General features: G+C 39.4%; 1 protein-coding gene across 1 annotated transcript; it reads right to left on the reverse strand.

Moving 5' to 3' along the window:
• Positions 1-1,789: 1,789 nt before the first annotated feature.
• sv2ba (synaptic vesicle glycoprotein 2Ba) lies at positions 1,790-19,158 on the reverse strand. Its single transcript, XM_041987169.1, has 12 exons — positions 18,681-19,158; positions 9,867-10,047; positions 8,566-8,717; positions 8,096-8,229; positions 7,440-7,529; positions 5,717-5,830; positions 5,335-5,423; positions 5,033-5,197; positions 4,810-4,943; positions 4,474-4,674; positions 4,017-4,176; positions 1,790-2,717 (listed from the first exon to the last, which is right to left on the reverse strand). Exons 1-12 carry the CDS (start codon positions 19,156-19,158, stop codon positions 2,534-2,536), a joined length of 2,082 nt encoding a protein of 693 aa, XP_041843103.1. The 3' UTR covers positions 1,790-2,533.
• Between the last annotated feature and the right edge of the window lie 2,716 nt (positions 19,159-21,874).

Here is a 21,874-nt window from a genome sequence, read left to right on the forward strand (position 1 = left end):
CAGTGTTTTGGACAATGTTCTTTTTAACACCATGAATTAGATGAAATTTACACCCCCAATGCCAAGAAATAATCCTTCACATGTACTGTTATTAAACTGTATACTGTAATTCAGGAAGGCTTTTAGCCTCTCCTCTTTTCTTTCAGTTTGGCTTTCAAGGATCCAGACTTTCTTTAAAGTGGTCTTAAGTATAGTTTTCTAAATCGTTTGGCTTTTTTTATTTTTACTTTTTTTTTTTGCAAGCCGGCTGTAACAAAGACACATGATTTGATCCCATTTCTTTCACTGCGTCAGCAACAATGATCGACAAAAAAACTATTTGAAAAGAATAAAACTGGATTTTTGCACCAACAGGGTGATTTTCAAAAGACTGATTCATCAAAAACTGGGTATATCAAAGGATGGTGTGCAGTTTGTCCCTAAAATCTGAGGAAATTGGACAAGTGGAGAACAAAAGAAAAAGTGTCAAACCGGAAAAAAAGAGAAAATTTCAGCAGATAAACAGTAAGAGGAAGAGATGTCCCAAAGAAACAGGAAAAAAAGAGAAATCAGAAATGGCCTATAGAGTGGCTGTTGAGACGTCATTCTCAAGGAAGGAAAACGGAGATAAAAGGCTGAGGTTTGTCAACTGACACAAGAAACTTACTGAAAATCAGAAGCAACAGGTCTGATGGAGAGATGAAGAGCCGGAGCCTCAACAGTCACTTAACTCAAAAGTGACTGAATCAATTAATACGCAAATAACTTCAAACAAGGGATGAACTCATTCATGCTGGAAGACTTCTAACGTTTTCTTCTTTTAAGCTAATTATTTTTATTTTTGACCAGTCATTTTTTAACAGACTTTGGCTGCATGCAGACTCATGTAGAGAGAAACAAAAGGAGAAAACTGATGATGATGATGTAGCTTTTTATGTACTTTCTGAAAATGTAGTTGTTTTGAGATAGCGACTCGCGGAAGTCTTGTTCCTGATGTTGATCGGTTAAAAATAAAGATAGAAAATAAAAGTCTTAAATGATGAGACCACACAAAACAAATCCTGTGACTTAATACACTTTTAAATCCTGTGTCTGGATAAAATGAAGTTCTTTTTTTTTTTTTAAATAACAGAATTAATTTGTTGTTTTTCCTTTTTTGGCTTCTTGTTTGTTTTCCTGTGCATATCAGCGGCAACCAAAACCCAAGCAGCAAACCTCTTACTTCTCTTCTCCAGACTTTGCCTCCAATCACATCCAAAGATATTCCCAAAATATCCAACAAAACTGAAATGGCATCTAAAGTTTGCATAGTTTGAATCTCTCATTGAGTAGGAGACGGGATCACAAGCCCTCAGCTTTATTCAAGTCATGATGCAGCTATTATGGTACAACTAATATACACAGGTCTATATGTACAACCACAAATACAGTATTGATAGTCAGACTGTGTCTCAGTAAAATTCACAGACGTGTGGATAAGAGCCATACACACGCACACACATGCACACACACGTTGCACAATCATGTCAAAAAAAGTAACATGCTCCTTAGAAATCATGACACGTTGTCAGAAATACAGATTGTTCTGCAACTCGGTTCTTCATCAGAACCTTACAATGAGAGCATAATATCAAAACATCGAATCTCACAGTTCTCCTTTTTTTTTTGTTAGAAAAAGACGAAAACAAACAACAGTTCCTTACACTTTGTTCATGGCAAGATGTGACAGATAAAACTCTTATTCTACATCATCCACCTACGAAACACAGCTCTACAGTTGAGGACAGACACAACGTCTCAGAGTCGAGGACAAGATAACAAATGAGGAGAATCCAGTCAGCCTGGATGTGAACCAGCTGGGAAAACTGAAGAGGGGTGAATTCAATTGAAAAAAAGATCATCTATGTTTAATAAACTAGTGGATCCAGGTTTATACCTGGAGAGAACAAACTGAGCGACAACTACCGACATCATAGGACTGCAGAATAAATAAAGACTGGGGGAATGGAGGAGGTGTTTTCTCTGAATAATAATACCAGTAGTAATGCTGCTGCTGGGCCTCAGCTGCAAGTACAACAGAACTCTCACACAATTCAAGTTATCACTATAAATCCTCTCTCTTTCTTCAAGAGGGAATGAAATCAAAGCACAACATGGTAACATAAACTACATCACCTTTCAACACAGTTTCATCTCATATTAATCTTTTACACAAGCCTCAAACAAAACAGATGTTGCCACGCTGTGTGTGAGCACACGATGGGATGACAGGATGACAAAAACTAGATTCACATGATAACACAGAAACGCTGGGCAGCCTGGGGAGCTTCCTGGGAACAGAGAGCAACCTCAGGTTCATGTAGGCATCCAGACGGGTTTTCAACATAATTTAATCATACAACTATAACAAACTCACAAACACAATTCACACAACATAGCCTCTTTTTCTTGTCTTTCTGTTTTCAGTTTAAGCTGATTCCTTCCCCAAAAAGTGTTTTCCCCCATTTAGCCATATTGTGTGTGGGGCACCGAAGCAGCAGGAAGTTTTGGCTTTTCAAGAGAGGATTTTCTCCCGGGTTTCGGGCAGCCTCAGAGCCACCAGACCTCCACAGACGAGGGCGGCGAAGGCCAGGAAGATGGGGATGATCTTAGTGATGCCAATGAAGGAGGCAAAGATGAAGCTGGCAATGATAGCTGCAAACTTACAGATCCCGTTCAGGATACCAAACGCGGTCCCTCTGCAGAGTCAAACAATGGAGAAGGATTAGAGCTATAGCTCAATTCACTGTTGGATTGAATAAAAGGAAGATTGTCCTGTACATACTGTTGATTTTGGTGAGGGAAGCAATGCATGCAAGGTTTTAATAAACAGGTTTTCCTTCAGATGGTTGAATATTACCTTAGAAGGTAGCTAGATTCTTGTGAGGGGCAAAAAAGTCTATTTATGACCAAAATACAAAGAATCAGTCCACTCAACATCCTGTTAGCAAGTGCCAACTTAAAATTTCTGATGACTTTTTGTGGTTGTATCTGATTCATTTTAAACAAGATGTGAGCATTGACTAATAAATAATGTTCTACTTGTATTAGAGTTTGTTAAAGCAGGCTGGACAGATTTAAAAGATACTTGGATGAGTAAAACATTTGCTGGGTCCCTATTAATTTGTATAGCAAATCTAAAAAACTCGCATTAATGCTCCACAATAAGAGAAAAGAATTTAGTGGAAATGAAAAATTTTATTTCACTTGTTTGAAGCCTCCACAGGAAAAATGGAGAGGGGTCTTCTTGGGAAAATGCTTTTATCTCTGTAGTTTGGGGATTTTACATTACATGGGAAGTCACAAAAGTTTATTGTTTGTCGGCTCGGAGTGGAAACAACTGGTGAGTTAGGTCATTTGAATCTTTGCCAGTTAAGACAACATGTGCAAAGTGGTTTCTAATCTTAATAATTTGCATCAAGTGTGTTTTTAAAAAGGCAAAACCCACATCAAGTAAGTCATTGTTGCTTTTGCATGTAATTGGAGGGTTTTTTTTTTAAATAATATTATTACTATTTCCTTTCACCTGTTGTTCTGTTTTTCTTTTGTAAATAAAAAAATAGTAGTAGAAATCCAGATTTTTAAATTTATTTTGTCTCCCATATTTCAACAGTAAATTTTAGCTTTTTACTGTCACAGAAGAGAAAAAAGCTTAGATTGAGAAGATAATGATGGGTTTAACAACGTTACGGTACTTTTGGCCGATGAGTTTACCTGAGATACCTCATTCAGCCTAATATGTATTAAAGTAATCTTCAATCTATATTTTCCTAAATCTTTTTCTCCTGCTTTGCTTTGTTTGTTTTTGGATTTTTAAAGGTAAAAGAAAGCAACACCTGCTAAATATTTTAAAGACTATGTCCCATGCACACCACTTAAACTTGTGGAGCCACTTCAGGTTTACAAGCCTACTGTGTCTAGTTACACCCATTAAGCTGTGACTGGACATTTCCAGTTAGATAAAGATTGCATTGCACCGCGCATTAAAACATATGTACCTTTTAGAGGAGGGGTAGAGCTCCACGGAAATGACCTCTAGTCCATTCCAGGCTGCCACGCTGACGGCGTAGAAGAGACACTGCCAACATATTACAGCTCCTTGGCTGAAACTTAACAGCAGCAGGAAAGTGCAGGCTGATGATGCCAGCATGGAACCACCTAAAAATAAAGGCAAATGGATCATGCAACATAGTCTCACTATAGCCGCAAAAATTAATCTATTAATTTGACTTTTTTTGGACACAACACCAACACACACATGTCTTGTTTAATATTAACTCTGAGCTTGAACTTTTACTCCCTATTTGGTTAGATTTAGACAGCAATGCTACTTCTTTAGGTTAAAAAAAGATCATGGCTTGGACCATTTCAAGGTTACCGGGGAAATCTAGTAAAATAAAAGCCAAATGAAAGAAACAATCGCTATTCTGTGCTGATGCTTTCTGATGATCTCACCTATTATTCTGATTCTTCCTATCTTGTCCATGAACAGTGCTGAGATGATGTTGCCAGGCAACACAGCCAAGCTTCCCAAGAAGCTGACCATATAGATGACTATGTCATTTTCCTCCTGGAAGTTTAAATGACAGCCTTTCTTCGGGTGGAGAAAGGTGGTGTTTTCCATTCGACAGTCTTTAAACTTTTCCTGCCACAAGTCTGGAAGGAGAGCACAGAGAGTTTTGAAGGACTTGCTCACAGTTTTTGATGAGATTTTCCTCTGGGCTATAGCTTTTCTCCTCTCATTGCTTTAATAGAAACATGCTGCATTGGTTAACAATGACTGTATGGTACCTGTGTTATAGAAGACAGTGTTTTTGATGGTGCAGTTCTCAAAGAATGTGTTGGTTGACTTAATGTCCTCGAAGTAGCAGTTCTCAAACAGAGAATCTTCAAACTTCACAGACTTTATTTCTATGTTTGCAAATCTAAATGAAAGAAAAGACATGGTCTGTTAACTATATTTCAGGACACCATGCGTAAAAAGAGACCTTACCAGCAGGTTAAGGTAACATACTTGTCATGGATGTACTCTCCTTCACGATGGACTTGGTTCACCAGAGAGAAATTAAAGTGGAAGCGTTCCACTCGTTCTCGGTGAAACACTCGAACCTTGGACTCGAACTCTTCATACTGCATGTACTTGATCATATCTGGGAACCACACTCCCAGCCCGTGGTAGCTGATGCATTCAAAAACATAAAATCAAGAGCCTGTTAAATCAAAGCAACCAGCGGAGGTGAAACAATTTGAAATTAGGGATCAATCTGTTCTCCTTGTGCGCTTTAACCATAAATCTCAACATGGATGTCTTGTTACCTGAAGGCCATGCAGAACCACACAATGACCAGGAAAAGACCTTGAAGTCTGAGCTCAGGAGCAGATAAAGACATCACGTTGGCCATCACCTTTAAGAAAGAGAAACAGACAATCAGGCTTATAATGTTTGATGACTCAGATCTCCCAGTAACATGAGAAAATGACATCAATCTCCACAATAAAGAGGATCTTGTTTTTGTGCCACTATCATTCAATCCTCACAGATTATGTGCTTCCAAGGTGTAATTAGATACTAATAGTTATGGTCTTTTCAAGTATATCTGTGAAACCAGGTTGTGTGAGGTCTACAGGACAGAAAAGCAAATGCAAAGTAAAATTCTGGTCAGTTGTATTTTATTGTAATGGAAAGTTATTTCCAGACCTGCTGCAGCATGGTCATCTTTCTGACAGTCCAGCGCTGAAAGGCAGTCCCAGTGTCACTCTGGATCTCTATGAACTCATCTTCCTGAGTCTGTGGAGTCTTGATGTTGGTCACCTGCACATTGAAAGAGAAGGATTGTGACAGAGTTGTCCTCAGTTTTTTTTTTTGTCTAATTGGCTGTTTGCAAGACAAAAAAGGAGACCATTAATTTTGATCACTTCCTTTAAAGCGATACTACATAACTTTCTGACCTTAAAACTTTGTGATTTGAGTCATTTTGATGGCACATTGACATTCATTATGCACATTCCTGTCATTGCCCTGCAGCATCTTGAGGCTGAGAAACAGCACTTCACAACTATTTTTTCCAGCCTGGAGCAGCTGCATTTCACTTCGTGGTACTGCGTCACACACCAGGAAGTGGATATCAATACACTGGCAGTTTCATCAAAGAAATACAAAGAAAAATGCCTCTTTAGAGAAACCTGACACCTTAGCATCCACACATACATACTGCTTATTCCAATTCAGGTTTGCAGGGAAACTGGAGCTTGTCCCAGCAATTAGCAGACAATAGGCAGGGTACACCCTGGGCTGGTCTCCTGTCTATTGCAGACACCTTAGAAATTCTTTATATTGACTTGGCTTGCAGCTGTGCTCTCTTCTGTCCACTTTGGTCATCTCATACTTTGATTCAAGGACATTTGTTTTTCTTTAACAGACACATGTTCTTTGAATTCTCAGAGAAAAGCTGTCGGTGTTTACTTGAATTTATATGAAGATTATCTTTGCTGTCATAGTGCATATACCCAAATTTCCCTATGGACTCTCCAAAGGGATTAATAAAGTATTTCTATTCTATTCTATTCTATACAAAATGAAAATGCAGTCTTTCAGGAACATAAGAGGACTTAAAGAAACCTCAGCCATAAACAGACGTCAGTGGGATCTATAGAGATTCTGTGAATGAAATTATCACTAATGGTAAATTTACAGATAACAAAAAGATTACTTTCATAAAGACTCAGGCTGACTCATGCTGTTGTTTGCAGAAAGCATTGTGGAAAGCATGAATTGGCTCTAACACTTTGGTTTGTGTTATGTGAACTGTTATATCACCAGTACGGTGGAGTATATGTGCAGACATTCATCTTCCCTCCTATTCCGTTTGTCCTTGATATGCCACTATAGTATAGTGGCCATTTCACAAAAAAAGTGCATTCAATTGTTCATATGCAGGAAAATCAAAATGCCTGCAGAGTAAATACCCCGTAGAAGTCTGTGGACTATGCATTTGTGGAATATATTCTACAAGCAGACTCAAAACAGACTGGGAAGTATTTTAGTAAATATGACTAATAATTATGCATGTGTAAGTTTCCACAGCTGTCTGTGCATGCTTCTGCAAGAGAACAGAACAATCCTGTCTGAGACAATACAACCTGTCACATCCAGTAAAAACTCACTGTTACTGATTCCCCTGAGTGGTGCACTTAACCATCATGATTGTAAAAGTTTGGGTCAGAAATTCTTTCTACTAGTTGACAGTAAATTTTAGACTGTCATTTTTACATCCAAATCAAAAGTTACTGTTTAATCTGTGCGCTGTACTTTTCATATTGTAAAGGCTTTTTTTTTTTTGCGTTTATTTTTCGTGATGCTATCACATTGGTAGTCGAGGAATTTGTCAAACTTAAGCATTGGTGGAAATAAAAAGCCTTACAGTGAAGACTCTCTCAGGCTCCCCCTTGGCTTTCCAGTTGGTGTCATGAACTTGTCGCAGGATCATCCACGCCTCATCATGTCGAGCATTCTGTAAACCACACAGACAAAAATTTATATACTGAAGATTTTTTCGTGACTCTGTAAGCTTAAAGGCTGCTCTGTGGAACCCGTCATGGCCTTTGGAAACTGTAAATGAAATTAAACAGTATAGTTTACTATATTTAAGAACGGCTCTTTTAATTATGGCTCACAGTTTAACCACTGTAACTTTCCCACATGCAGCTCTGCCACTGCCAGACACACCGGCTGAGTGTCAGCATTCCCATTCGGTCTGCCTCTTATCTGAAGAGGTGATGTGTAATAACTTGGGGGCGTGTTGCAGCAGTAACACACAAATACAATACCACATGTGGTTAGAGGGTTGACATTGTCCTGGATGGGAAACAGGGGTGGGTGGCGTTCTGCTGATGCCTTAGCAGCTCTTTGCTACCTTTGCACAGCAGTGGGATGTTGCTGTGGTTGCTGGTGACTCATCTTTCTTAGCCAATCACAACTCAAATGTTTAATACTGCACATTGACATTGAATATTAGGTTATTGCACATATGACTGCTATATTTTAAATCTGTTGGGGGTTTCTGGCCGGCTATCTGACCTCGAGCAGGAAACGTGGACTCTCTGGCATGAAGATGACTCCGATGAGTGCAGCCAGCGCAGGGAAGAGACACACAAAAATAAACAGTCTCCAGCTGTGCATCTGAAACTGTGTGCCAATGGCGAAGCCCCAGCCTGGAAAAGGTGGAAAAAACAATTAACATTTAAAACAATAAAACATTTTTATTCAATTAAATCCACATGGATGTGGGTTTGTTTGGATACACAGATATTTGATTGTTTTAATTTGGAGAATTTACTTGTTTACCAAATAACTGCTGCGGTAACTTCAGCAAATAACACTCTATTAAACTAATTCAGCCAGGGGATTGGGGAAAGTCCAAAATAATGCTCCAGCAGTGAATTAAGTTTTAATGAAAAGTGAAATACTGAGTCTGTCTTCTCAGTTAAAATAAAGTGGATTATTGGTGATTGTGTGTTTTTGTTTACTTATGAGAGTTTGCATCCTACCGTAGTGAGGAATGATTCCCCAGGCAGTAAAGGAGGCATACAGGCCTCCCAGCATCCAGAACATGCAGAGCCAGCTCAGATGTTCTCCACGTTTATCCATCTGCAGGAACTCAGTGAAGTAGGTATACACGATTGGGATTGAACCACCGATTCTGCAGCAGGAAAACACACTCGTTATCCTCATTTTCCACAAATACATTTGTGATTTATAATCATGTATGTTCTTAGTTATTTCTGGTGTTTTGTCAGCTTTTTTTTTTTTGAGTTGAGATTTAGAAATAGTCTCAATCTGCCCCTCACTGGGCTGATGGTTCATCGACTTGAATTTGTGTTGCTCAAAGCAGTAAAATGAAGAAAAAATAACTATATTTGTCTTTATTGTGTATTGATTTCAGCAGCATGCTGGCGAGTTATTACACTGAATGCAGAAAAAAAAATCTCACATCTCATATCCAGATTTTTCTGTCGGAAGAGCAGTGATATTAGAAACGTACAGTTAAATGTACTTTGGTATCTAATGAGAGAAAAAAGTACTGGTGCAAACTGAATATTTCATGGAGTTCAGCATCAGTGTTTGATGTCAGGTCCATATTTCACTCTAAATCTAAATTCTGTTTCTTCTTTCAGATGTTTTACATGATGATAGTCCCTGTTAAACTTTTGCTGAAGCTGGTTAAAAACTGGAATAAAGAGAATTTTTCTGCATGTACGACTAAGAAAATATCACATATCAGTTAACATCAATAAAAGGGACTGCAGCCATTATCCAAAAAATTTTATCTTTGAATTAATCCACCAATTCGCAGAAAAAAAAAAACCTCACTATCAACTTGCCTTGTTTAGACAGATTAAAAAAAGCTGAAATCTCTAAATTGAATTTATCCAATCAATAAAGAGACAGAAAGACATGAAGACTTGGTGAGCTGCAGGATGTAGTGCTGCAATCAGCTGTCTGGGTTCAGACTATTTTCAAGACGACTAAAAATATTGCAAGTAACAGCCTTAAAGATGAAAGGAATAGTGAAATATATGTGTGTTTTATTATTAATGAGATAAACATATAAACCCATTGCTGTGGACTTTTTTTTATCCATCATGGTGTTCCAAAACAATCATTCTGTGTTTTAATGGAAATGCTACCTCTTACGTAACTTATTTAAATGTCAGGCGTCTAACTCTAAAACCTGTTTCCGTTATCTGGTTTATTTGTAGAAAATGTCAGTTGTTACAAGTATCCAGTGGAGTTGTCATTTATTCAAGCTTTGCAAATGCAAATGTGACATAAAAAAACTGTGCCTCACCCAAAGCCAGAGCAGAACCTGAAGAAGAGGAAGAAGCCGTAGCCCTGAGCGAAGCAGGACAGGAAGGAGAAGACCAGGTCGATGGTCAGGACGTAGATTAGACACTTCCTCCTGCCTATTTTATCACACAGACCACCCCACACTAATGCACCCACCATCATGGCCACGTACACCAGCAGACCTGCAAATACACATAGTGATGCATATGCACAATGAAAGCTTTACACCTCAGATTTTAAAGCTCAAGACTGAAGTGAATGTCCTGATATTCTCCACCAGGGGTCTCCCTTTACCCTTGAATGAAAACAGAAGAGCAAACAAATCTTCCACCCTTTCTGTTGTATATCAGTGTGATGCATCCTTTCATGTGAGGTCTGATCAACACCGGATATTTCAGGATATTTCTGATTATGTATTAAGAAAATACACGTAGGCTGATAATAGGAGTCCCTGAAAGATGACAGAGAAAGAAAAGGTTGCAATCATGTTGACGCATACAGGAAAAGAGTATCTCTACATCTTCTTACAGCTTTTTTCACATGTGACAAGTGTTGCTCCAGCTGTCTTTGTGTTTTCTGAGCACTCTCTGCAGCATTTCATTGTTGCCATGAATACAAGATTCTCTGAGTCATAGCAGTCTGGAGTCAGCGGCAGCATTCAACAGGCAGCTGGTCTTAGTCTGGCACTCCTTCTGGTTTTAACACTCAAAGGACTGTAATGTCTTCCTCTTTTTTGTTGCGTCAGGATTTAATCACACAGCTTCAGCTGTCCACTCCACCGAGTTGTTTAAACCTTCAGACCCATACTTCCTGCCTGCTCTGTGTTTTTACTACACAGCCCTAATTACAGAGGGCCTAAGCAGCTTACCGGCACGTGGAGCCATAGTGTGCACCTTCCCTGTGGATTACTAAACTATCCAAATGCCCTAACGCTCCACACGTCAAGCTGCACATCCCATTCAACAAGAAACTGCTCAGGACAGCAAGAAACAAATACTCAAAGTCATAATGTCACCTAACATCGTGGCCTGGGTGATGCCTGAGGCAGTGTGTATGTCTTTGATATGTGTTTGGACAGGCTCACAGGAAAGGCTTGTGATTAGAAATCCTTCAGGTGGAGGCCCAGAGTCAATCCCAGCAGCAATAAGCCTGAAAAAAAGTGTCCTTGAGCCCAGTGAGGATACTGAATACCTGAAGGGAAGAAGAATTTCTTTTTACTTTGCGGTATTAAAAGTGAAAGCACTTTAAGTGCATTTATTACCTCTAGAAGAGGAGATAATGTGTCTACGAAAGGATGCGACTGTGGCCACATTAACCACACAGCACACACTGAGTGAAGCAATGCTTACCCTAAGGGACAAAATAGATACAGATATCATTATTATATAGATAAATATCTAATTCATCTCACACTGATGATTTAGCCTTAGCGGCATTTACTTACATTACCATGAGAAGCATATTTAAAAGAATACAACACGAGTGTCAGGACCAAACATTAGCTTGATAGCAGTATTGAGTGATGAGTTTGTGACGCTGGAAAAATATTTCACATTTACTTTAAACTGCATGAATGCTGCTAACTGTGACTTACATCATTTCTCACAGATTTAAATAATTCATTCACATACTGAAACTGAAGCAACATTTGCATATCAAACTGGAAGTGATGGGAGCATCATCAATTTCATTCAAGCAAAGAATAATTGTATGGAAACATGACATATTTGTAGTTTGTTCAGAAGCTGAGAAATTAAGGTTTTAGTTGAAAGTCATAAATCTATCAAGTCTTTAAGGAAACCATCTGGTATTGGAGGCTGTTTTGAATCATTGTTCACGTTTCAAGACATTTTTGTAAACAACACCTTAGGTGTGAATACGTTTGAGACAACATTGTTCCAATGGTGTCCAGAACTACAGCACCTGTATCATTCTGTCTAAAATATTCTGTTTTAGCTCTTGTCTCTGTAAAGTGGCACTATGTAACTTTCTGAATGGTTTTAATGGCACAGTGACATTTATTATGTACATTCCTGCAGTCGTCGTTGCCCAGCAGCATTTCAAGACTGAGAAGCTGTACTTTAAAACTTTGGGTTTCCGGTTGTATACGTCATAACTTCAGCCACATTCAGCCAATAGGAGAGAGACTCCATGTTAAAGGTAAACACTGCGTTCCTCAGGGTGATATAAACTTTGTAAGAAGAGTGAAAAATGATGAGTATAAAATGATCATTTCAAGTGATCTACCAAAGTTGTTCAAATTTCTTACCCTAACCAAGTGATGCCATTGTCTCAAGCCAACGAGGAAATGACAGTTTCATTGTAATGCATTGTATTTAGGTGTAACCAAAAACTGACTGCCACTTTATAGAAAGAATGTTAACAGTGAAACTTTTCTATCCCTAACCTAATAATGGTGTCTAAACCCAACCACAAAGTTTGGAAAAAACGGATGTTGGCCTCCATCTTACGTCACACAAAGATGTGTGGTTTTAAATCCCTCAACATCATCCCCTCTTTCCTCAACATTATGACTGTAGCTTCTTAAATTAGGGATCTAATAAAGATGTTTTTCTCCAAAGTGAAAACACTCATATGAGTCTAATTTTCCTCCTGCTGCTTGTCAGGGTTGTACTTTACAGGGCACAGTTTTGGTTTGTGTAAAAGGGCATGAATAAACAAACTTCATGGTCGTATCATTTGGAGGACTTGATGATAAAGAAGTTTGGAAGGACTCTTGACTAAAATGTATAAATTAATTTAGATGGCAGAGTTCTGTGGATCTTAACAGGCTCAGTGTGTGCTGGCAGCAGCTGCAGCAACAAAATCCTATGAAAGTGCTTTGCTGCCTTATTCCTGTGCAAGGTGGGCAACAAAGAACAGCAAGAGATTAGCAGACACAGCTGATATTCTCTGTCTCAGCTACCAAACCAGGCATGGTCCAGATATTCATGGCAACCAAACAAGTGGCTTTGCAAGAATTGGCTTGAATTGAAGAGATGGAGGAAAAATTACAAAGAAATAAAGATCAAGTATGTAGATCTGATGGTGGAGTGGTTGAAAGTTTAAGTGGTCTGTAGAGTTAACATTAAACCTTTGGTCCTGGATCTTTTGTTTATTCAGTCTCTAAAACAACATATAAAAGTCCACTTATCATGATTATGAACATCTTGTATAGTTGACATAATTCCTGAGATTTCTCTGCAACAGAAACCACAACATAATGACATAGCAGGAGGAATGCACCATAAAGCCACCTCATAACTTATGCATGGATTTTTTTAATCACAGCTTTTTGCTTTATCGTGTTATCTATGCTTCAGAATTGCCATGTTGTTTTTCCCTTTAAATCTCTTTGTTTGCTGCATTCTGTCTCCCAGTATTAAGCTCTTTTCTCATTAGTCTGTAGATTAAACCATAAAAGCACCATTAAATGTAAATGCGCCAAGCCTCTTGTTTTTTACAAAATGTTTGGGAGTCTATCTTAAATTGAAGACAAAGGGTAAGCTTGAACACATTTCTGCCCCCTGTGTGTCAGGTGTACAGAGCATGAGCATGCATCAAATACTTTCATTCTGCTGATCTACTTCATATTCTTAGCCAGCGACGATAGCACACCTCCTGCTCTGCACAAACAGATGCTGTGATTTAATTTTCGCCAGGCCTTCGTCCTGCTACCACAGCCTGTCAGAGGCCTGAAGCGTATCTGACAGCTCTGCACTGGGCGCTGCAGGCCGCCAAGATCTCTGACTGTGGCAGCATGCTCCATATTAGCCTGGGAACACACAATGAATGCAATCACCACCAGGTTTCTCATCAGACTCTCACAACGCTTCTTCCCAGGAGCTCGTTGTTAAGATGAAATGAGTGATGTGTAATCTGCCACATCACCTGGCTAAATACGAAGTCTGGGAAATAAGGTGAGCGGCTTTGATTTGCAGCTTAGTTGTCTGCACAGGCAGTGAAGAACAAATGCTTTCAAGGTACATTTATCGGTAAGTTGCATCTATCCTGCATACAAATTTCTGCATCATCTTTTAATGTTTATTCTTTCCAATAAAACATGCACATCCCATAATCCACAATATATGTAACAATGGATCTAAAATCACCAAACAATGAAGATGTGTTACTGTATGACTCCCTCAAGTCGACTTAGAGACATTTGTAGCATCACTGCCAAGACTCAGTTAGGCTAATCTTGTTGTTCACGACAGAACAATTGTCCATGAAGACACAGTGGTGATTATTTTAGTTTTTTGTGTTTGCCTGTAAAAGATCCAAGCTTTTCCCCCTAACTTACAGGAGCAGGTGGAGGATATTTCCATCTTATGGTTTGCAGTCATCAAGAGCTAAACATCTGCGGGATTTTGTTGCAGCCAAGCACAACGGCACTTCATTTCACTGATGAGTTCCTCCTCTCTGGGTAAACACTGCAACTTACAGACAGATGACTGTAATTAGGAAGTACTGTGGGTTTCCTGAAGGCTGCATGTCTGTTTTAAAGAAACAAGTTTGCTAAATTGATTTTTAGCCATGCTAGCTAAATGGTTTAAGGGATGGCGTGTTAGCCTGGCTGTCTGTTCCACGGAAATATTTCATCAACTGTTGGACTGATTCTTGTTTAACTCTGTTAATTTATGTTATTTTTTTCCTTTGCTAAAAAGAGGACAAATTTATTTTTTCCTCTCTTTTCGTTGCATTAGGGGCTGTCGTGTTTTGTTGTTGTGTTTTGACCAGCAGTTACATTTCAGCTGAATTTACACTCACATGGTGTCTGCGTATGGCAGGGTTGATGCAGCTGATGCCGGTGAAATGTGTTCTCACACTCAAGCGTAAGGTTACGCCATTGTGTTGCAGTTTCTCTTCCATGATAACCACACAAATTCAGCAAGAAGCTCCAGAAAGCATCCTTCCGGATTTCCCTACCATACTATACATGTACCCTACCATACACAGATGAGTATAAATCCAGCATACGGGGGTGATGCTGTAACTAACTTGCAGATGCAGTGTGTGTATAACACTAGAAGTCCCAGGAATTTTGATATCTCCCTAAAGTCCCAGAGAAGGGTCGAAAGACCTTTAGTCCAAACTGACGACTCTGCTGGCAAAAATTAGCATCTCTTCATTTGTAAATGCAGCCATTACCTGAGGAATGCACCCATTGCATCCAGCCCCTCCTTGTTACCTTGAAACGTCTGGTAAATTCTGTGGCAGTGGGGGATGGTGGGCTGAGGGGGATAAATAGTAGCTAGCTTCACCTCCAACAAATAGAAGGAAGCAAAATGCAGAGGCGGCTTACAACTCAGCAGGCATTGGACCTGATCCTCAGCGATACAAACCCTTGTGACTCAGATGGAGAAGAGATACAAATTCAGCTGGATTCGGACTCTGACTCTGAGCAGTCTTCAGGTAAGATTTGAAACTATTATTGAACTTTTTGGTATGACAAATTTCTTTCTTTCTGCTTTGTCCTGTACTGTGAGTTGCAACACTGGAATTTCTCCATTTTGGTACAAATAAAGGATTTTTTTAATCTTATTTCCAAAACATCCTATTTTCGTCCTCTGAAATTGTGAAATTGTTTACCTTGCAGATGATGAGACTGCTCCACTGCCAGAAAAGAGGGCTCGGTTGGGAAGTGAGAGGACAGAGATGGCTAAAGATGGCACAGTGTGGCATGAAGAACAGCTGGGGACATGTCTCAATTTCACCCCAATAGAACCATACGGCACAGATGGAGAGCCAACTGCTAAGGCCAGAAGAAGTATCCGGACTCGTCTTCAAAGCTTCTTCTGTTTTATAACACTTGAAATGCTTCGTAGCATTCAAGAATGGACCATTCAGCATGCACGGCAAAAGGAGCAGGCAGATTGGTTCATGAACCTCCCAGAACTAATGGCATTTATTGCAATTATTATCTTGCGGGGGGTGAAGAAAGTTCCATCACTACGTGACAATTGGTCAGCAGAGCTGGGAAACCCACGAATCATTGCTACTATGGCCCGAAACCGCTTCCAAAACATCATGCAACACCTACGCTTTGATAACATGTTCACACGCAGTGAGCGAGTGGAGATAAATAAGTTTGCTGCAATTTCTAATCTGTGGGAATCTTTTGTCAATAACTGCATCAGATCTTATAACCCTGGTCGACACATCACTATTGATCAACAGCTTTTCCCGACAAAGACTCGCTGCAGTTTTCTGCAGTACATTGCAACAAAACCGGACAAATTTGGCATTAAGTTTTGGCTGGCTTGTGACTTGAAATCAAAGTACATTTGCAATATCCTGCCATATCTTGGCAAGGACCCCAGTCGTCCCAGTGGAGAGAGACTCTCTGAGAGTGTAGTGATGAGGCTGATGGAGCCGTTCATGGATAAGGGCAGAACTGTAACAACAGACAATTTTTTTACATCGCTGTCCCTTGCGCAACGACTGCTTAGCCGGAAAACCACCATCCTTGGCACAGTCAACAAGATTCACCGGGAAATTCCTCAGTCAACTAGACAGAAGGACCACACTAAATTCACCACTCGAGTGTTTTCCACCACTGGTGCAACACTCACAGTATATGCGCCGAAACGGAAAAAGACTGTCTATCTTCTCAGCAGCATGCACAATGTGGTTGAGACTGAGAATACCACCAAAAGGAAGCCAAACACTGTCACACAATACAACACCACAAAGTGTGGTGTGGATGTGATGGACCAGATGGTGCGGGAGTACAGCGTGCGTGCAGGAACACGGAGATGGCCAGTCGCCGTGTTCTACAACATGATCGACATGGCGGCACTGAACGCTCATGTTCTTCATAAGGAATGCACCGGAGTGCAGGAGAGAAGAGTGGACTTCCTGGTTGAGCTCGCGAAAGAGTTGGCCAACTCTCATGTGAGTCAGAAGAAGGCACATAAGGAGCAACTGCTTCAGCAGCAACCTCCCACACCTAGCCCTGGGAAAAGGGCAAAATGTCAGGTCAACCATCGATGCAAGAACAATTGCGCAACTGTAAGATGTGTTGACTGCTACAAATACACATGTGGCAAATGCAGGATGGAGATACCATGGAAGTGCCAAGCATGTTTGGACTTAGCACAGACGGACTGCTGAAAGAGCAGAAAAGCCATTCACACAAGGGCATGCCACTGTAGCCTTGTGTAAATATTTGTGAAATTGTTTCATTACTTGCATTATTTTAACTGTTTTGTTGTTTTTTTTATGACAAAAATAAAAAGCATTGGAAAAAATTCACAGTTGTTCTTTTATATCTTTGTCATGTTGACATTTATGCCCTCTTGACTTAGACACTAATGCTTCTGGACATTTTACTCACAGACCCTGCCTGTACCACCACAATCAAAAAATGTTCATTTTAAATATTCAAAATTGTTCATTGCTTGGGCTTTTTGGACATAAGGTACATGAACATTGGGTTAGAAAGTTTGAAAAATTGGTCAAAAATTTTGAAAAATTTGTATTTTTTCATTTGTATGAAAAGAGGAGAGCTGGACCTTTTAAAGTGATTTTTAAAAAAAATATGAATTCATCATTTTGTCATATCATTCTAAATTGTTTGCTTTTTTATTGAAGGCCCACAATGATTATCTTTTTTTTTTCTTCTAAAAGCACACAAATGTGTCGAGGAGGTATATATCATATATCATATCAAATATATTTTTAATTATTTGAAATATACCAGAATGCAGGAAAACCTTTATGAATCTGTTTGAGGTCTACTCCAATCTCATACTCAGGGGACCAAGCAGTGTCTCAAGCCAAGCTTTGGGCAAAAGTTGACAGTCAGGTTTCAAGAGTCTACAGTGTCTCCCCTAAGTATGCACCCTCCTGGGGTGTGCCAGTAATTGACTCGTCTACAAACAAAAGAAGCTGTTCACAGCTTAAGACAGGATTTTAGCTAAAATCCTACTGGTCAATCGACCCATCTCTGGGTTGTAAAGGTAGAAAGGTCAATTGACCCCTCTCTGGGACTTCTAGTGATAAATCCAGCTAGTGTGGACTTTCAAAATTTTGAGCCAGAAGGCTGGAGTTCTGGCCACCTGGTCCTAAAGCTTTAATTTGTGACTTCAGAAACCACTGGGTGTTGGACTAAGGTTGAAAAATCTAACTCCAAAAAAGCCCCAGGCTTAACCAAAAGTGGATCCATAACAGTTCATAGATGCTTAAATCTGGTTGTGTATAAACTCCAGTTTCTATTACTTTCTTTCTAGTTGTCTAGCAAAGATTTACTCAGCAAACTAGAAAGTAGGAGAGCTATATCTTTATATTGTAATTATTTGTTTGAAATCCTACATATTCATTTTTAATATTTTGATTAGTGTTATGCGGTTGTTTTTCCATCTATACTTTTCAGTTCTTTTTTTATTCGGTTTAGGCACTAAAACAGCTATGCTGGGTTAAGGAAAATGTCATAAGAGATTTAAAAACCTTTTTCTGGTTTGCTATTGCATCTTGCAAGAGCAATATAACCTACAGATTAGATTTTTCTAAGGTCTTGTCTCCATTCCAGGTGCTGTAGGACTTGTGTTGAGCTCTGCTGAGCCATTGCATGCTAACAGAATAAGTTGGGTAATGACAACAGGTTTAGCTTTGAGTGTGATGTCTCAGCTGTTCTCTCACAAACAAACTTGTATTAAGATTAAATACATTTACCTTCCTATGATTTAATTTCGTAAAAAGGGTTCTGCTGTACAATGTCTCACACAGAAGTCATGAAGATGATTGATTGTTACACATAAACTCAGTACAAACTTATTTCACTTCTGTGTTCCACAACTTTGCTGCTACTAACCCAGCAATCCTTTGTCAGCGTTGGATATGCACATGTCCTTCTCAGCACTGGGCAGGACAAAGCCCACTACGAAGCCATCTACACCATCAGCCATGAGCGCCAGGCCCAGTACAAAGAAGAGCATCCACTGGAAGCGCCCATGGCCACAGTCCTCCATGATGGTCTCATACTGCTCAGGCAGGTTTTCCTCCTCCTCCTCCTGCTGGGCAGCCAGACGGGCTTTCCTCCTGGCCTCCAGCCGAGCTGCCCGCCGTGCCTCCTTGATCTCGTCAGGGTGGGGGATGCCCTGGTACTCCCCTTCATACATCTGATCATCGTCATCTGCCCCCTCAGTAGCATCACTGGCGGCATCTTCATCCTGTGGGGGGTAGTCTGTCTGGTAAGGGTAGCCATCTTGACCTCCTCCGTCTTGAGTGTAGGTGTAATCCCCACCCTCTGTCATCTGCTGGTTCACATTGTTCTGATAGGGGTCATCCATGATTCCTGCTGCTGTGAAAATGGAGCAGGGATGACTTTATCTTGTAGCTGTTGTACGCTGAGGAAGCTCAACTTGTCAGCTATAATGGCATAATCCTCCCAATGAGCTGAGGTACTCCCAGTGTAGCTGCAGTCCTGGATACCAAGAAACAGCAGGTCTTCTGTGGTTAGAGTCTCAGCATTAAGGCCTCACGAGCTGCGCTGATAGATTGTTACCTTCCTTCATTTACACAGTGCTGCATGCTGAACCTGAAATACAACACAAATGTCTGTCAACTTAACTGCAAAGGAAAAGAAACTTGTGATGCAGACACATGCCTATGTCACAGTGCTTTTTGTGACCTGTCAAGTTGGGCTCAAGCCCCAATTTTAAAAACCTTCGAAGCAACAGTTTATGAGAACACAAAATGCACATCAAACTCACAAAAACGCAAAACAGAAATATAGAAAATAGGTCACCTAATTTTATCACTGCATCTGTTTATTGTTTTTATTCTACTATTGTACTGCTAATGTAAAATGTTTTCTGCAGCTTGCTCTTGCTTTACATTAGTTCCCTCTTCCATCAATCTAATTCATTTAATGTAGTTTTCTGGGTTTTTTATTTAAATTTGAACACACTCGCTGTTTTAATGTAAGCTCTGATTATTATTCCAGATGAATAAAAAGTGTTTTTTTGGTTGGATAGAGGTAGTCAGGAGTGCTGGCTTCTCCTTTAGGCTCTTCGTCCTTCTGCACAAGCAGATAATCTCATCTCCTCGCTCAAACGCTCTGACGCCATTTTGATCCATCACACAGCACTGCTGTGACGATGACACATTCAGATCTGTCTTGGTTTTTATGGTGACCAGAGGCAGCCGATGCTGCGACACAGTGATTCAAATTCTATTGCATTTTCAGACTTTTACTGTCACATCAATTAGTGAGAAGACTGAACGGCTTACACGGTAAACTCAGGCAGCAAATGCTTGCAAAATCAAGCAGTTTTTAATCTCATGCTACATCTTACTTAATTTAGAGATAAGCAAGTGTTTTAACATTGTTGACAATGTTTTGCATTAGACAATAAGCTGTTTATATAAATGGGAAATTTAGTTTGGTACACAAGCTCTCAGAGGTTGCACAGTTAACTATTAAATAACTAACTTTAAATTAACCTTCATTAATCTGAATTAACTAGGCTTTTTTGGGTTTCTGCTTTTCTTTTTTTCTTTTTTTTTTTGTGGGAGATTATTTGCTGAATCTGTTACTGTTATTATATTATCACAAACACATTTGCATTTAACAACTATAGATGCGATAAGTGAAGTGTTTCATTGAAGTGTTGAGTAACCACGTGTCATTAGAGCAGCTTAAATGCACCTTTACATTCACTCTATAAATATCTGGACTCTAGCGGAAGGATTAAACAACATTATTCAAAAAGATATTTACTCATTTGGTGTTTTGATGATCTAAGATAATCTAAGTCCAAAATCTGAGTCTTTATCTTGGCTGAGATCTGCTAACTATGAAATCCACAGTACAGGTTTAATTTAATTTTCATATTTATCAAATCATTTAACAACCCCAAACTTCCTACGGACAAGGGGTAAAAATATTTATTGAGACAAATAAAGTGATGTCTAACATATTGGCTGTGACTTAATGCACAACAAGGTGGGCCTAAACATTGCCAGGAAAATGCCCTGTTACAGTATAACAGAGTAACTAGATCCCCTCAGGGACTCGGTTAAGTATTCAGATCTGCTCTGTATTCTTCATGTGGGCCCCACCTGCACTTACCTACTTGAATATGGTGACTCATCTGACCCTGTCATTTAATACCATGCCTCTGTAGACCAGTTTATGGATTTTGTATTACTGAAGTGTGAAATGTGCATTGACTTTTGTAATAAATTGTGTATCCACTGCACCTAGTGAAATCCCACCATGCAACTGATGTTCTTCCTGCCAGTCTGAATTAACATTCAACTGAAGAAGAGTTGCTCCTCTGTTTAAAATGTGGTGCACTCTCAACCACAAATCCCTGTTTACCAACATCTTTATCTATTTTTTTATCCAAATGTTCTTCTTCCTGTTAAAATTTCAGCCTTTGTGACTCAAGTTCCTGCCATCCAACAAAAAACTACAAAGTGATTCGCTCAAAGCAAAGTCAAACTTTTTTGCTAAATCAGAATCAGTTGGGGTTTTATCAGTAACTTTGTCACAGAGTTGGACTAATTACATCAAACAGTGCATCTGTATGGAAGCATTTGCATTTTTGTACAACATATTTCTGTTTATTCCACAAAAGAAAGCATTAAAGCTTGTTGGCACCAAACCATTAAAGTAAGCTTTCTCTCCAGAGGAAGCTAAATCTTAATCTGTGTTCTATGACACAGTATACACCTTAACTGTACTTTCTATGCTCTGTTTGAATGTCAGCTAAAGGAACTTCCTTCAACAGAACTCCTCGAGCTGACGAACCATTACATTTCAGTATTTGTTTTGTACGTTATGCTAGTCACCCAGTCATCTGAGATTTTTGTTACTCCTGCTGTCAAAATTTTAGCTACAAAAGCTAACATTAGCATTACCTAACTTATTAGCCTTACTACAGTGGGATAAGATATTAAAGTTGCTTGATGCTGTTACATCCTAATTCGTATTCATTAATCATTACTACACATTTTCATTTAGCTTTGTTCCAGCCCTTTACATCACCTTCTACTGTC

Source organism: Melanotaenia boesemani, chromosome 1 (genome assembly GCF_017639745.1).
Source record: "Melanotaenia boesemani isolate fMelBoe1 chromosome 1, fMelBoe1.pri, whole genome shotgun sequence".
NCBI lineage: Eukaryota > Metazoa > Chordata > Actinopteri > Atheriniformes > Melanotaeniidae > Melanotaenia > Melanotaenia boesemani.

Bases quoted from the DNA above. Each gene is read 5' to 3' on its own strand.
- sv2ba (XM_041987169.1), bottom strand. From the start codon at position 19,158: ATGGATGACCCCTATCAGAACAATGTGAACCAGCAGATGACAGAGGGT. The intron at 7,530-8,095 runs GTCAGATAGCCG...TGTGGTTTACAG, and splicing joins GTCCACGTTTCCTGCTCGAG to AATGCTCGACATGATGAGGC. The intron at 5,198-5,334 runs GTAACAAGACAT...TGAATGCATCAG, and splicing joins TGGTTCTGCATGGCCTTCAG to CTACCACGGGCTGGGAGTGT.